This window comes from Patagioenas fasciata, chromosome 1 (genome assembly GCF_037038585.1).
Source record: "Patagioenas fasciata isolate bPatFas1 chromosome 1, bPatFas1.hap1, whole genome shotgun sequence".
NCBI lineage: Eukaryota > Metazoa > Chordata > Aves > Columbiformes > Columbidae > Patagioenas > Patagioenas fasciata.
This window is the reverse complement of record NC_092520.1, coordinates 96,959,313-96,976,397: the sequence shown is the minus strand read 5'-3', so window position 1 is coordinate 96,976,397 and position 17,085 is coordinate 96,959,313. Positions and strand designations below refer to the sequence as shown.

The 17,085-nt window shown below is 37.0% G+C and overlaps 1 protein-coding gene across 1 annotated transcript in view; it reads right to left on the bottom strand.

Moving 5' to 3' along the window:
* Positions 1-1,736: 1,736 nt before the first annotated feature.
* Positions 1,737-17,085, bottom strand: part of PKNOX1 (PBX/knotted 1 homeobox 1) — a 46,424-nt gene continuing 31,075 nt past the window's right edge. Inside the window, exons 6-12 of the mRNA XM_065861015.2 lie at positions 16,284-16,454; positions 14,758-14,857; positions 13,612-13,709; positions 11,094-11,222; positions 10,003-10,079; positions 8,617-8,789; positions 1,737-7,649 (exon numbers count right to left, since the gene is read on the bottom strand). Of these exons, the coding sequence (XP_065717087.1) occupies positions 7,438-7,649; positions 8,617-8,789; positions 10,003-10,079; positions 11,094-11,222; positions 13,612-13,709; positions 14,758-14,857; positions 16,284-16,454 (960 nt within the window). The 3' untranslated portion in view covers positions 1,737-7,437. The remainder of the gene's footprint in view (positions 7,650-8,616; positions 8,790-10,002; positions 10,080-11,093; positions 11,223-13,611; positions 13,710-14,757; positions 14,858-16,283; positions 16,455-17,085) is intronic.

Here is a 17,085-nt window from a genome sequence, read left to right as displayed (position 1 = left end):
GTGCTAGCCTCTGCTGAAAGTAAATGGTCTAAATCTTAAAGACCAAACAAGGTGATAAACTGAGCTATGCAGAAATACATAGTAAATATAATTTGATAAATGTGTAGATGTTAAGGAGAGCCTCTGCATTTTGTAGCTCATAGTGAAAGGCTGCAGGGGAGTGGACACAGCAGAAGTGGCATAAGTGAATCACTAATTTCTTAAGTATGATCTGCATATTTTTCACAACTATTAAAAATCTAAGTTTTAAAATGCCTGGATCTTAAAAACTGCCTCTAAATTAAATTTTATTACAGTTCACATTTAGTATATGCATTAGTCAGTATCTAGGATTCAGTGACCAACATTAACAAAAAGCATGCTGTGAGTAACAGCCAGGAGTGGGTCCATGGGCCTGATCTTCTTCTGTACCAGCCACGACGCAAAGGTCTGAAGACCAGAGATGGTAAATATCCATAGGAGATTTTCCCTGATTACTCCATAAACTCCAGATCGCATCTTAGTTCCATCAGGGGCACAAACCAAACCTGACCTATGAAGGTCACGTTGCTTTCAGTTTTTAGTAGGGTACGTAAATGGTGGGTTTTGTGTGTGTGTATGTATATATATATATATTTTTTTTTTTTTAATACCACAGCCTTAATCCTGTATACCTTGCACACTCTGAACTGCCATGAATTTAAATACAGATTTAAAATACATAATACAGTACCTAGTATGTGTTCCAGCCTTATCTGTGATTTTTTTTGCAGAATCCTCATTTTACACTGCACGTAGAGTTTATTTCCCCTTGTTTCATCTCTGGTTTTCTACAAAGAGGGGTATTTAGAAACAGCCCTAAGTTGCATACCAAAGGATTACTGTTTTGTAAACAGGTGCTCCACAGAAGGAGCTCGGTTTTTACTTAGGACTATGCTTCCAATTCCTGTAACTTCTTAAAGAAGGGGATTTATCATTCAGGGAAACTTCAAAACAAAAGTCTAGGAATATACTATACTGGACATACCTCAGGTGAAACAATCTGCTTTACAGTTTTTATTTTTGGTTGGTTTTTTTCGGTCTCTTCAAATTAAGGAAAACTTTGCTCCTCGGCAGCACCGGACTATTGCCAACGATATCACCTGGAGTTATTCTCAGCCACTCATTTAATGTTACACAAAGAAACAATCAAATACTCCTGTGTCTAGAACACATACTGCTCAGTTAATCACAGATTAACTCTTTAAAAACAAAATATGATTCAGACTCCTTGGGGACGTGCTCTGGAGTAAATAAAAAGCTGTTCAACTTTGGCACGGCACCAGGAGACTGTACCAGCTCCAGCCAGTGGCATCTCACACAGCCCCTCCAGGTGGGGGTATGGGGCTCAGGGATGGACCTTTTTGGGGATCCCACCTGGATGTCACCATGCCAGATCCTGAGGAAGGAGGAGTAGGAATAAATAATGCTTCAGTGCTGAGCAGAAGTGCATCGTATCTTCAGAGCACCCATGTCCAGCTTCATCTTGGCTGAGTAAGACTGATGCACGCTGGATGAAACGAGTTTGAGTTTCTTGCTAGAGAGGAACTGCTATCTTGTAATAAAAAGATTGCTCATTTCCTGAAGGTTTCTGATCTGGCCGAACATGGAAATCTTAGAAGTGCATTACTGTCTATCTGGCTAAACAAGTTAACACATGGGACTTGCACAAGGGGAAGTCTTTTCAAATAAGTTGCTACCATATATGCTTGGAACCATTATTGAAAGTTTGATGTCCATGCCATTTTAATTAACAATTTTGAAACAACAACAAAAAGAACCCCAAAGTCATACACATTATGGACTATTTACCTGCTAATTCTTTTATCGAAGCTGCTCCTGCATTACAAAAGCGTAATAAAAATCCCCATACGGGTAAGAACTAGTAAACATTTTTCTTCATTTGCATAAATAAGAAAACCCAAACAAACAAAAAGGCCACGGATTGTTCCTGGCCAAGAACTGGTTAACTCATCTGAAACTGTGCTCATGACATCTTGAAAACAAATTTTTCTTTCAGCAAAACAATACTTTTAATGTTAAAGTAACGCAAATGCTTTGCTTTAAAAATGTGCTTTTTCAGTTCACAGAGAACAGTAGTGTAAAAATAAATCATCCATGAAGCATATTCTCATTTTTAAGTTTATCCCTTGATAGATCAGTTCCTTCAAAATCCCTTAACAATCAAGGAAAAAAAAAGTTACAGGGTTCACATTTTTAAGATTGTCAACTGTATAGTCAAACGTTGCTAACTAATGGAAACATTTATGGGCGATTTCTGTCAGTCTCCAAGGCTGGTAAGGCATTCCACTGCTTTCTCGCACCTTGCTTTTCTCTGGCAAAAACCACCTGTGATTACTCAGCAGGTCCTAGAGAACTGAAGTCACAGACGAGGAACAGATTTTTCTATTTCCAGGTGACAGGAATGAACAAATAACATGATCTGGGCAACCACTTAAAAGCACATTAGTGCCAATTTCACTACACTTTACACTGGATGATCAAGTTACTTCAGGACTTAAAAATTAAACAACCCAAAACCAATCTGAAGGAGCTTAGCAAGCCAAGGTCAGGGGTGGGATGGGATGGGATGGGATGGGGGAGGAACCCACACGGAGTTCGGCAAAAACAATCTGCTTTTACTATTCAGCTACAATGAACAGTAAAGAGCAAAGTGTATTCAGCATGAGGCTGATGATTTGATCATTTGCACACTACAATTAAATCAGCATTTTCATGGATATGCTCTAGTTTTAGGAGCTGGTGAGAGTTTCAATATATTATTAGGAAATGGAAACATTTCATTGTTTAACATGCAAGATTTTCATAAGGGAATGAATGTTAGTTACATTTCCAACAGGACTTCAAAACTACATTTTACCTATTCAACTCTAAAAACTTAGCTGAATATAAGGCTGTAAGGTTTAAAAGACTAATCAAAGTAACAGGAATCAGATAATAACAATACAGCACCTAAAAATGGGTAATTCACACATTTTTGACATTTATGTCTTGCATAGACAAATGCTTATTCATTTTTTTCTCCCAAGACAACTCAGCATCAGAAAATAAAACTTAAATCAACTTTAATTACAATTAAATTCATGTCTTCCAGTTTTTCAAACTAGCAGGGTGTTTTGTTGTGTTGTTTGTTTGTACGTTTAAGTGCCACAAGTCTAATGGTTTTATGAACGTACCATCCCTTGGAAAGGCTTTGTATCTTCCTTTGGGTTGTCAAGTTCATACAGTCAAGAAGCTGAACTACCTTGTTTTTCCATGCGATTAGAGAAACAAATAGATGTTGTTCATGCACTAAGTCTTTGTGGCCATACTCCACTAGACTATCCATAAACCCAATGCTACTTTTAAAGCACAAGAACCAGGAACTCTAATTCCTCAGTGTAGGTCTGCATTCTGGCCATGTTTTGAACATCAAAATGATACGTGGTGCTCACCAGGACAAGAATTCCTGCCTTTCTAAGCCATTCAATCACAGCCTGGTTTTCCACCAGAAGAAAATCTAGGTATGCAGGCAAGGTAAAGGTGCAGGGCTCTGCAAAATGTTCTTAATAGTGATCAGGGACCAGAAAAAGGAACCAGTTCTCTTGCAGGTAAATGCAGCCTGACACACAGCCTTACAGAGCTGCGAGGAGGTCAGCAGGACTCCACTGTAACCCAATATCCAGACCGAGGAAACTCTGCAGAGCCAGATCCTGTTGGCTCTAAATGTTCTCCCATATGACTATTTCTTTAGAACAGTTATTTAAAAATATATCCTGATCAATTTGGAATTGATTTACCTTTAGAAACATTGCATTTTAGTAAAAAACAACAGGACATTGCCTTGCCTGTTATAGAAGTTTTGGAGAAATTGGACTGAGAACCCTGTTTGGGGTTAATGAGCTAGATTATGTTAAAAAAAAAAAATAGAAGTTTCAATAATCATAACTGCAGAAGAATTACGCTGATTTTAAAACCAAATTAGTTCTATTGTATATGAATATGGCTTTAATTGGCAGTAGGAGTGAATTATACATGGGTTTAAAGTTAGGTCCCCTGTAAAGAGTTTTTAAACAAAAGTAAACATGTACCTTTCCTGAATAGTGACGTTTTGCTTAAACCAGAAATCTTTCTTATACAGCAAAATAGGAAGAACATTATTTCTTTTTTAAAAACAAACCAACCAACCAACCAAAAAAACACCCCAAAAACAAACCACAAAAAAAACCCAAAACGTGAGAACAACAAGCACTTCTGTGCAGTTCATAGCCACTACAGAATTCTCACTGAATTAAAAGACAAGGTTTCAGTTCCATATATTAAGCAATAGCTTTGATTACGTTGCTAAAGCCTTTTCAGTTTTACAAATTCGTGTCCCTATGCTTTTATGTTTCTAATTTGACAGTAAAACTATTCCACCATTCCCCTCTTCACAGTAGATTCTGTCAGCTTCATTTTCCAAGTATTGATAAACGAGCTGAAGACAAGGTCACAAGTATTTCAGAAGAATAAAACTTCTGGTGCATATAAGGTGCAGGGAATAAAAAAGCTAACCAGATAATGGTTTCTTTCTGAAAAATAAACTTTCAGAAGCTTGCAAACCCTGACGCCTGGTTGTTTCCAACTGAGTTCCAAGTGGCACATAAACTATATGTTCCTGACTGAACCCCCTTCCAGCCAGCTGTATAGATATTACATAGTTTTAATACCCTCTTTTTAAGATCTCAGTTCTCATAGCTTTTGAAGTGTGGGAAAATGCCCATTTACACATTCTCTTCAAACCTTAGAAGTTTTGCCTATTTCGATTTACACCCTTCCCTTCACTGCTGGCTCCTTGCTACCTACCCTAATAGCTTTGCTGGCTGAGCTGCTTTCCCCAGCTACCTCCAAGGGGGCTGGGGAAAGCTCTGCTGGTAGATCTGAGGCAGCAACACCTGGTCAGGGAGGGAAAGGAGATGGTGAGAAACAGTCTGTTCCTCCAGCAAAGGCTGATTTGGAAAAGCCCGTATTTGTTCATAGGCCTGTTAACACTCAGAAGCAGAGTATCCATCTGCCTAAGCACTAGAGGTACAAGGATTAAGTATGAGTAAGGGTAGCTGAATAAAAACCCCAAACAAAATGACAAATATAACCTGCTACATAACAGAAACTGTGGGGGTGACAAAACATTTATGGCATTAAATTGAAAACAACTACAAAGAAAAATACAGACTCTGTCTCTCTGTTCTAGTCATCTCAGGTATCCTTTGTAGGAGCAGTAGGTTGAATGTTTCCAAAGGAGCATAATTTATACATGATATCTGTCTTTTTAAAAGTTTTTGGGTCTAACTGGATTTGACAATAGCTTTTGATATAGTTACACCACGTCAAGGCCTTACTAATAAAATCTTTCATTATTCATTTACTGTGCTCTTTAACAAACATGACACATTAGTGGCAAAGCAGAAAAGTTAGAAGGAAACAAATTCTTTAGAAATTACCACTCCAGCAGAAGAGATCATTAGAGTATTGCAACTAAGCAGCAAGATCCTCAGCCAGGAGTAAACGAAAGCCACAGCAGAAACATTGCCCATGTTGAGTAAAACGCAACGCCAATTTTTCAAAATAGCTACTAGTAATTGAAAACTAGTACTATTCTCCATGTATGTATGCCAATGCTACTGAGATTTCTTCCTGAAGTTTCTCTTCACACCACATTATACTTGCCTTGGAAGACAATCTTTAAAGACCAGTGTCCAACCATTTAAGCATGTCAAAAAGTACATGTGTTAATCTTACTGAAATCCACAGGACCTAAGCACATGCCTGAGTGTTTTGCGAAGCAGAAATTAAGTATTCAGTTAAATACTTGCATCTGTCAAAGGGCTTTGTTCAAATACAATGTCTAAGGATTCTAAAAGCTAACACCTTTTTCCTCGTCACGTTAGAAACATGACTAGATATGGTCTAAATGAGAAGGAAGTTCTGGCTTTGATCTAACCCGACATTGTGACAAATGGACAGGGAGTGAAGAGGATGTTGATCAAACCTCGAGACTCTTGGAGTCTGTTATTTGTACTTAACAGCGGGACATGCAAAGTTCCAAAAGTAAGTGTTCATGGATAGACAGACACAGACTCCAAACTTTAGGAAAAAAAAGAAATTAACTGTTACCACAAAAAAAAAAGCACATTTTCATCACTAGCTCTTAGTTTGTAAATGACACACGAGGATTTTCTACTCTAATAAAGCCTGCTGTATATTCTAGTAGTAACCTTCAGATTTGAAGAAATTTTATATAAATCCATAAGTTAGATTTCTTTTTGTATTAGGGGAAAATATTTCAAATGCAATAAAATAGCAGAGTGATAGCAGAATTCATGACTGTAGAGTAGGCAACTTCTCATTTTTCATATTCAGTTGTACAAACTAGAAACTGTTAAATTTCTCTAATAACTGGAAAAGTTGTGGGTACTTGAATTGACTTACCTGAATACTCATTTAGCAAATATCTTCAGATAGAAGTCTAGATACAGAGTTAATGTGAGTATTAGATTACACATAATATAAATCAATGTTTGACAATATCAAAACCCCATCAAACAGTGGGCCCTTCTTACGCTGTTATCAAATATAGTATATTACTGTGGGATAGCTGAGAATCATAGAATGCTAGTGTAGGCTTGCTTATTAAATTTTGTCAGTTTTCAGACCTTCCAAATAGGAATACTAAATATTTGTTTTTCCCCTCTGGAAATTCCTTTTTTTTCTCCTTCCTGCTTAATACAGTTGTCATCCCAATTCCTAGTGAATTTATAAAAATATTTTTTATCCAATAACCCCGGCAAGGTAAAAATAGGAGTTTTTATAGCAAATGATAAACAGGCTCACGGACTATGAGAGAAACTAAACTTATTTAAATTGCCATACATTCGCTACTGAATCACACATCAACATTTTCCTTTTATGTGTGTTGCTGTCCACCTCAGACTAGCAGTTTTTAAGGTGCAGAAGCATCTTTCAAATATAGGCATCTAACTTAATGATCAAGTTCCACACACTAGTGTCACATGCTTTAAATTTACATCACCTGCCCATCAAGAGCTGTGTTAAATAACAGCACTAATTGAAAACTGCATAATTCTTTAGAAACTGCAGCACTTCCAATTCATAGAACAAAGGGGTGCTTATGTGGTTCTTTATATTACTAGATATACTTTTCTGAAATAAGAAAAGAAATAACACATTTGAAAGAAGTTGCTGCACCTGCAAAAACACTCTTTAAGCTTACTATGAAATACAAAAAGTGCACCCTTCTATATCTACATATAAAACATATTAGAAATAAAACTTGTGTAAAATGTTTGCTGTGCAAACTATAAAAAGTCAGTCAGTCAGTCCATTCTTTTTCCTAAACATTTTGTCACACTCTCTTGCTTCCTACTGCAGAGAATCGCTGTTATCCAAGACCAGCCCGCTGATATTTGTTGTTGAGAGATCTCCTCCGTCATCTTCACCGCTGTCTACAGACTCATCTTCACTTTGCCCTGCCATCATAACTTGCTGAACAGCCAAAGTAGCACCATCGGATGACAAGGACTGGAGACTGTCTACATTCATGTTGACCGGAGCTGTAATTGTTACAACAGCACCTGGAGAAGCACAATCGTAGTCCTTTAGCATCTTGCTTGGTTTCTAATTTTAAGTAACACATATTTGTAAATAACAGAGTTTGTTTATAAACAACAGGAAGAAAACCTAAGGAACTAAATTAAAACAAAAGCTACATAGGTTGTCAGACACTCAAGTATCAGGAAATGGCAGAACTAAGTTGGCCAGGAATCTTAAACTCAGCTGTGTTATGGACACCCACTACAGCAATTCTCCAGTCAAGTCATCACAAAACTATTTCTGCAAAGTATTCCAGCTTAATTCAGTGCAGAAAAATGTGAGTATTCACAGAGATTCAAGGTGACTTAAAAGGATAAAGCTCTTGTCAGATGCAGTGGAAGCTGAGGGAAAAGTTGCTACAAACTGGAAAGGAATAAAGCAGTAGCTGGCAGGAAAGAAAGGATGGCCCTAGACTAAAGCAGTTATTTATCTTAAAGTGAGTCTGTTTGTTTCATCTGATATTAAGGAAGTTACTTCAAACAAAGTCTTCGGAGGCTCTATTACATCTATTTGCTTCTCAGTGTTCAACTTGAAACACATGAGCCATATACAGAATTGCAGATGCTCAGTCCCTCCAGCAATAGTGAAAGGTGTGTGAACAGGATGGAGTCAAGAAACTGAATTTGCAGTCCAGTACTGCTAATCAAACAGAATGCTACTGATGTGCATCCATATACTAAAACACTTCGTTGCACATCTAAACTTTGTTCTGTTGTTTCATAACTTTTAAAACAATAGAACAGTCTCTCAACATAAATTCCAATAAAATAACTCCCCAAAACACAGAAAAAATGTAAAGAGGGAAAAACTGTTATGTTTTTCCAGATTAGAAACACATTTATACTGAAGTATCAAGAAGTTCCCCTCCCCCCAAAGGTATCAAACCCTTCATTTCCCTGTTACAGAGAAATTAACTTTATTATCTGTGGTTTAGCCAGTTCTCCTTACCATCTGACATTGTGAGCTCGTTAGATTGCTGCTGAGCAACTCCTGAGGCAATAGAGTCAGGCCAGAACCTCTGAACCGGTCGGTTCTGAGCTGTTTTCTTCTTTGTTTTTGGGGTTTCAGAACAACTGGAATCCAGCATTGGCTGAAGAATTCGCCTTCTAGCATTGATAAACCTAAACACAAAGGCAAGAAGTAGTTTAAACCAGCTGGATGTACAGGCTTCCTGGCTTTCCAGGGTCTGGTTCCTGATTCAGGAGACAACAGCAAACACTGTTTTCAGATCTTTCCCAATTCCTTTCCTTTCCTTGATTTTCACTTGTTTACTTGAGCATGCTAATTGATGCCCTTCCCCTTTCTGCTAGTGAACAAGAAAACACTTAAAACACATCTCGCTTGGCTACCAGCAATTAACTGAAACAATTTCAATGTAGCTAGCTGTGGCAATGAGCTGTTACTGAGGAGAGCATCTTTTGCTAAATCCGACAAAAACACCCCCAGGACCCAGCTCTACCTGCAATGGAAGGAAGTAGGGTGCAGCTGGCAGGTCCACATGGTGTAATGCAATGCTTTGCAGACACATGAGTCAGATCCCAGTACCAGAGAGCTCCATTACTACTGTGTCACACAGGCAGAGTTACACTGTCCCACTTCTGGAACCAGTCTACTGTCACTACCCTTGAGTATTTCCCCACTGGAACCCTCTGCAGCCATGCAGCCAGCATCATCTTTGGAGCCTGAGGAGGATCCCTGTTGGACTTAGCTTCAGTTATTTGAGGAACAAATGTCACAAGCAGAATAGGATGCATGTCAGCACCCTTGCTCCTCTCTTCTCCAGGGGCATGTGTATTATCTTAAACCTCTAGTGAAGATAAGATCTGTTAAAACATGTTGAACCATGAACTAGAGTAAGTGAGGTACTGACACTCTATTCAGACATCACTGCTCAGAGGATGGGATCCTTCAATACAAGAGCAGAATGAACATCTGTTGACAGTAACTTCTTAAACATTCACAACCATGATTATCAGGAGAATGCTTTTCAGAGCTTCAGGTCACCAAGTGCCTTTAAACTTCAATTCCTCTACTTGCAGAAGAGAGATGAGAGTACCTCCATCCCTTTCAGCAATAGAACAGAATGTAACTCCTTAATGTTGCTAAGTTTTCTGGAGCCCTTATATAATTTCAATGGCACAAGTATTATTATACCTTACTGTAAAACTAATATGCTTGTGTATCAGTGCATAATTCTTTTTTTTAATATGTATTTGGTAACACATGCAGAACAGTAAGTTCAACTACAGGCGTCCAAGTTATACTCTTAACTTTCTGTATCTTGTAAGTATGTGCAGACAACAATAGACATAAAGTAAGAGTTTTTGCTCTTACCAGTTGTTAACCTGGAGTAGTGTCAGATTTGTTTGTGCTGCAATCTGTTTCTTCTCATCCTCTGTTGGATACGGATGCTAAAGAAGACCAGAAAAGCAAACAGAAAAGGCATAAACTTGTTTCATCTCATCAAAAATAAAGACTCCTCTATTACAACTGATTAAAGCTGCTAGATCAAGACCATCTCACACGTTAAAAACCAAACTTTTGAAGCATCACAAACTTTTATAGATAAAAATAATTTAACAAAGAGTGCTTTACTACATGAAACTGATTTTATCCTTGAGCATTTATATAATACCATTAATCTGCTGATACATAGTTCAGAAGGAAAAGCTTCTCATGGCTGACAATCTTCACTAAACAGCACGATCCCCAGACAACACAGCATGTCATAAGATCTGATTAGTTATGCTGCCTAAAGGCAATGTCATATGAGAATACTGCAAGCATTTTCTAGTTAAATCAAGCTACTCTGAAGTAAACGGATGAAGAGAGTATAGGTAACGCAAGAAGCGTACACGCAGTTTCCCTGTATCGTTTGTCTGTTGTAAAACAGTTGTAAAACACAAAATATCAATCAACTAAACATTGTGGTATACCTTGAGACCCATTTATCCTTTCAGGATAAGTATTTATGCCAAAGGAAAGACATTCTGTCAAAAGCACAAGTAGGCAGTAACACACTTGGTACCCATTAGAAGGATTGCTGGAAAGGAGATAAGGCCATAAAATCTGAAATTCTCTTCTAAAAAAAAAAAACCACCCAGAAAACACCAATGGAACTATTCTCCCTCTGCCATGAAGCAGGGTGTAGAGAGCATTACGTTCTCAACACAACGAAATGAAGAAAGATCCCTTTTAACAATGTTTATTGAGATCATGAGGTACAAATATAATATACTTATTAAAATAATAATAAAACTGACATTAGACTGTGGAGCCAGTCCAAATGACTTCAGGGAAGACTGAACTGAGATTACACAAATAACAACAGAATAAATTCACCTTCTTCATGAGGCAAAACCAGAAGAGACCACATAAAAGAGTTACATAAAATCCTGTGACTACTGATCGTGTCCAGTCCTTACCCCTATGTGCTGAAATAGCCAAGATCTCATCACATTTGTAGCGTGCTTGGGAAGAACTCCTCTTTTATTTTTTGATGAGCCATCATCTTGATGCAAGATGCCTAGATCTTGGTTTAATTGCAACTGAAGCTGCACATGTAATTTTAGAAGAAATAAGGCAGTTAACATAGTAACAGTGGTACTCTGTGTCAATGTATGAATAGTCATTTATAGAAGGAATGAAAAGAAATTAGGCTTGAGGCATGCTGATTATAAAAAGCTACTTTATTTGCTAGGGAAGACTTAAAATAGCAGCTCTCCTACAATAAGATTCTAAAACGTCTTTATCCAGGGAAAATGCTGTATCAGATGTCTATAGTTTTCACATTTCATGTAGGAGTTATCAGGCTGTGTATGTGATCTTGTGACAATAGCCAAATGCTGATTTACTATAATTTACAATAAAATCCACCTGTGTAGTGCATGTCAGATTAACAATCCTCTCTATTAAGCTACACTACACTAGGGATCTGATTGCCTTGTCTATACAGTCATTTGCACATGTGAAGAGCAATTGAAAAACACAACGCTGAATATATTCACCGTGTGCAAACATAAACTATGGAAGCTGTAAAAGAGTACTGACCTAAGACTCAAATGAAGGACTTAAATTAAAATTAATTATTATGCCAGAGCTGCAAACAAAAATGCTAAAGGTCCTGCTAAATCAATAAAAAACCTCAAAGAGCAAGAAGATATATATGGTAGAACACTTAATTCACTTTACAATACTCTTACTATTTTCCTAAAGGTTTGTATCTCTTTCTCACTTTTGATTTCTTTTTCTCTTCCTATGGATACATCAAATCATTTGCACATCAGTTATTTGAACATTAGAGGCTATGTTCTTAAATGCTTATGCAGAGATAAGACGAAAAAGCATATAAATTGCATATGAGATTACATTTCAGACAGTTATAACTGAAATTATTCTAAATCAGGTTTTTGAGACAAGACAGCAATTTTTTCAAGCCAGTCATTATGTCTATGTGCTATATGAATCAAGTTTTAAATGAGGTTTACTCTATCAAATCACAACAAATATGTATCTGGAGCATACACATTTCCAAAACAATGTTTTACATTCTAAATAATCTGCTTGTATATGAAGGCTTTATAAGTAACTTTAAACAGCTCTCCCCCAGTATTTCTTCCTTACCTCCATGGCATTCTGAAACACTGAAAAAAGAGGAATTTGGAAAAATATTTCCTATGGGTGACAAGAAATATAAGGTCCAAACCTACGCGCAGGTGGGTTTGGAGATTCCTACTCACACCAAGAGCAGCCACAGATACATATAGAAGGTCAAATCCTTTTTCTTTTTGTTTATAGGCTACAGGCATTATTTCCTACTCAGTATTTTATATTTTTCATTAGACATACAAAAAATATTTCTCTTGCAAAACACTTCAGTGTAGGAGAGTAATTTTACACATTTCTTTCTGAATGGTATCTGAGGACAGAAATACATATATATATATATGTGGGCAAGTACATGCATGCCACTGACAATAAAAGAAGGTAAGAACAGAGACTCTAAGCATACTTCTTTGGTTGAAATGTCATAAGAAGGAAGAAGACAGTGAGTCAGTGATTACCAACACATTTCATGCTGTGGAGATGGTACCTCCTCATTCACATTTTTAATTGATTCCAGATTCCTGCAAGATTTGATTTACCATTTCCAGCTCCAAGAGAAAGGTTTTCCATAACTGAAGATGGTCTAGTTTTCAGGTTTCCTGTTCCTTAAAGGTGTTTCTTTGAGTTTTCCAGATCTACTCTCAAGAGACTCCCCAAAAAAAGAGTGGTAACCCTTAGCTTTTAGGGTATGATATAATGAGCTCAATGTGAGGATCTTCCATAGTCACTCGCAACTGAGTATTTTGAAGGTTTTATTGCAAAATGCTTCTCAACATACATAAATTCTGAAATATGTAAGTTTCACAGTACTAGTGGTTGCCATCATGATAAAAAGTCAAATTTCTGACAACAGCAGTGTGGCACCAAAATGCAATATAGTAAATCTATCTAGCCACCAAACTAGTTCAACAATTACAAAAGTTTAAAATAATTGAAAAAGTGTCCATTTAATTCAGAGGGTGTTTTTTTTTTTGTTTGGAGGTTTTTTGTTTGTTGGGTTTGTGGGGGAGGGAGGGTAATGTAACATATATATATTTTATTTTATTTTATTTTTTTAATCCATGTACCTATACTTTTCTGCCATCAATAAAAAAAGATACTTCACAGGTAGGAACTATAATGACCTGTCGTGGCAATGGAGATCTGTCTAGGACCTTATGCCATGTTATACAACTTGTAACTCCTATAGCAGTGCTTGCATTCATTTTACATTAGTTACTATGTGTGTGTGTACACAGAGCTCATTATTGACAGTGCATCAAATTTAAACCAAAGCTCTTCAAACCAGTGAGATTTACTTCAACCAGGATATTATTCTGTGAAGCCCATGAAACAAACCTGAGAGTTCTGGATCCGAATAGTCCCAGGTGACAGTGCTTGTGTCACTACTTGACCTTGTGGAGTGACCACAGTGACTGGCTGATACACTGTCCCCCCTTAAAACAGAAGAGCAACAAAGATTATAGGTAAGTAAAAACCCTTTGGATATTATTCTCTTTAAACAGACAATCAGCAGCACAGACAATACAACAGTTTTGATAATATAGCAACTATTCTTTTCTAGTAAGCATGTAAGAGATGCTCTTTACTACCCTACATTTTTTTCCATCCACAAAAATATGTATGAAATTTTATTATGTTTCCCTGTATTTTAAGGGAATTCTAAATGTATTTTCAAAGGAAAACATCACGACTATCAGGCTATAAAATGGTTCATTGCTTTTTTTTTAACTGACCTAACTCTTCTGCCAATAAGGGTCACAACACCAAAACCACACCTGTGTGTGTGTCAAGTGGTTATGGCAGTCAGATGGGTGACACCCAGATGTTCACATCAACTAAGGTGACAGAATCTTGGTGAATGCACAGGGGGTCCTGCGCACCAAAACCACCAAGCACATCTTGTGTCTCAGAATAACCTCTCTGAAGGATCTTGCTGCTGTAGGAGTAGACTAGATTGCTTTGTTGCATTTGTGGTCAAGGGTTTTTTTTCCTGTTTGTTTTAAAACCTTGCTTAGAGGCAAGATAAAACATTTCAGTTCAACTGTTGTCTCCATACAATAATAGAACAACTTGGACATCAAGGATTTCACAGACTTGTAGGTGTGGTTCCAAACTCCATAGAGCAGGAGACAGCAAACAAGAGCAATAACTTAGGTAGTACATGATTTTCCCAAATGGAATTCCTTTTTCGAAGGAAAAAAAAAAAAGTGTAAACCACCCCAGTATCTGAAATGTCTTTTAACAAAAGGAATATTGCACAGAAAGATCTCTTATACATATTTTGGCCACATATGCATACCTGGTACACATATAAATTAAATGAACATTCAGAGATGAACAAGGCAGTTGACTGCATTATAACAACTTTTCAGGTATTAGAGTTAAACCACATTTTTTAAAGTATTTGTGTATATTTTGTAACAACTATAAAAGAAATCAAAATGAATAGCAAGGTGCCAGTTTTTCTTTATTGTGTCATACCTGCTACTGTTGCCATAGTTACATTTCCCTGCTGCAATGCTGATGCTGGCACCATAATCCCTTGGGGACTGAGTGTGCCTGCAATGGCACTTGGAATTTGCTAGGAAAATAAAACAATTAGTTTCTTGCATATTTTATTTTTTTTTAAAGGAGATAAAGCATGCTTGTGTAATTTTGGCTCTAAAAATACATTTGGAGTTTAATCACAGGATTAACTTCAAATAGAAAGAGACTTCATTAGAGGTTCATCATTACCTACATTAACTTTCTCATTATCACCAACCATTAGCTTTGAAACCTCATGAAAGCAACTGTTAGAAAAGACATAAAACTATCCTGAGAAATTTTAGCAGAGAAATTATTCTGGGTATGTAAATACTAAGAGAAAGAGTTTCCAAAGGCACAAGGGAAAAAGGACAGATGAAATGGACCCTTGATATTCTTATTACAAGCATCAAAGCTTTTAGTTATTACCTTAATTCCTTTAATTTAAAAATAAAGTATTAAGTATTCAACATGCCCAATATCGTTTATTCTGCTCAGGATAGATCTTACTCAACCCTGACCATGCAGACTCTTAGACATTCCTTCATATGAAAACTCAGTCCCTCCTGTCTCTACAGAAGAGTGTAACAGATGTACAGATAACCTTTTAAAAGCTGCTTTTGTCTAATTTTAGACTCTCTTTCCACACTTCCAGACATCAATACCATCATCCAGACAGTAAAGGTTAAAAGTCAATGAGGCTTTTCAGAATACACAGCATCAAACACATCACTAAGTCAGAGAACGGCCCTCCCCAAAGATTGGATATCTTAGTAGGCACTTGGATGGCAAGGCTCACTTTCCGGCATCTAACAGCAGCAGCATCAACCATAATATACTAACTCTATAATTAACTGTCGTCAATTTAATACCAAAAAATGCAATTGGTTATTACATTTAGATAATGTCAACAATATATAAACTGAGGTTCACATATATAGAAAGGGGTACTGGTCATAACCACACAATTACCCCAGGTGACAGGCAACGACACACATCTCAAATATTGCAACTATAATATATCAGACACTGTCTCTTTCTTCCGGAATACAGATTGTGTATAAAAAATATCAGCCACCTCAATATTTTAATGAAGCAGACTAGACTAAGGAGACCTTCTTAACAACACGGGGTTTTTTTTCTTCTCCTTTGTTTATTCTGTTTCCTAGCCTCCTTCCAACAAAACAGCAATTCCAGGCTATACTGAATATCTCAGTTTGCTCAGCCGAGGGAAAATCATAAAAGGATGACAGACATGTCAAGTGACTCTAAGTTCTGCCACATTTCAACAATTTTTTTTCCATCGGCAGTGGCACATGGGTGTGCACTATAAAGTACAGCTCTTTCTACCCTTAACAAACAATTCTGAGAAAGTAAAATAAACTACAGAAACTGTTTGCAAACTAACAGCAATAGAAGTGTAATTATAATTTCCTAAGGAAATGTAAGCAAGAATACACTTAGCTGTATTTGAAACATACCTGAGATTGCACAGGTGAATAAGGACTTCCAGGTTCTCCACTTAAGAGAGTTTCACTATTCATTTTTGTCTTCAGGCAGGCAATATAACGACTACAGAAATCCTTGCAGAGTTCATTAACCTTTTCTAGCTCAAGAAGATGGATTCGTAGAACTTGGATTGCTTTTACCATCTAGAAAGAGAATTGGGAAAAAAATTAGAAACAAAATTACTGTTAATTTAAAAAATATTTAATGTGAGATTTAAGCAAACACTACCAGTAACAAAAGCCATCCAATCAAAGTAGAGTTACTAATTGCTAAGTGCTGACTAGAGTTCTCTAGCTTTGACCATTATGCTCCTGAAATGTGAAATGAACGTGTTTACATACAAAACCTGTATCCTTCCACTGCATATATAAACTACCATACAGAGGAAACTAAACACCACAATAATAGGCTCTTTGTCTCTTGTCACATGTGACACATCAGGAAGACAGATCGTAGTTAAAGTGTACACGGAGCAAAGAATGAACCTGCACAGCTATGTGATCTTTATCAACATCATACAGCTCTGGGTCTTACATCACACAAGACTGGAAGTGAAGGAAAGTTATCTCATCCACACATAGTATTTGGAAAGCATGGTTGGAACAGGCTTGGTCTTGTTGAGCTACGTATTAGAAATATCAGGTTCAGTTCCACATTACACCCTGATCCAAGAAAACTGAAAGTGTACAGATGAATTTGAGATGGACTGAGAAGACTCTTCTGTGACTTAGCATGAATTTGTCACACAGATTGCTAGGGAGGGTGAAAGGCCTA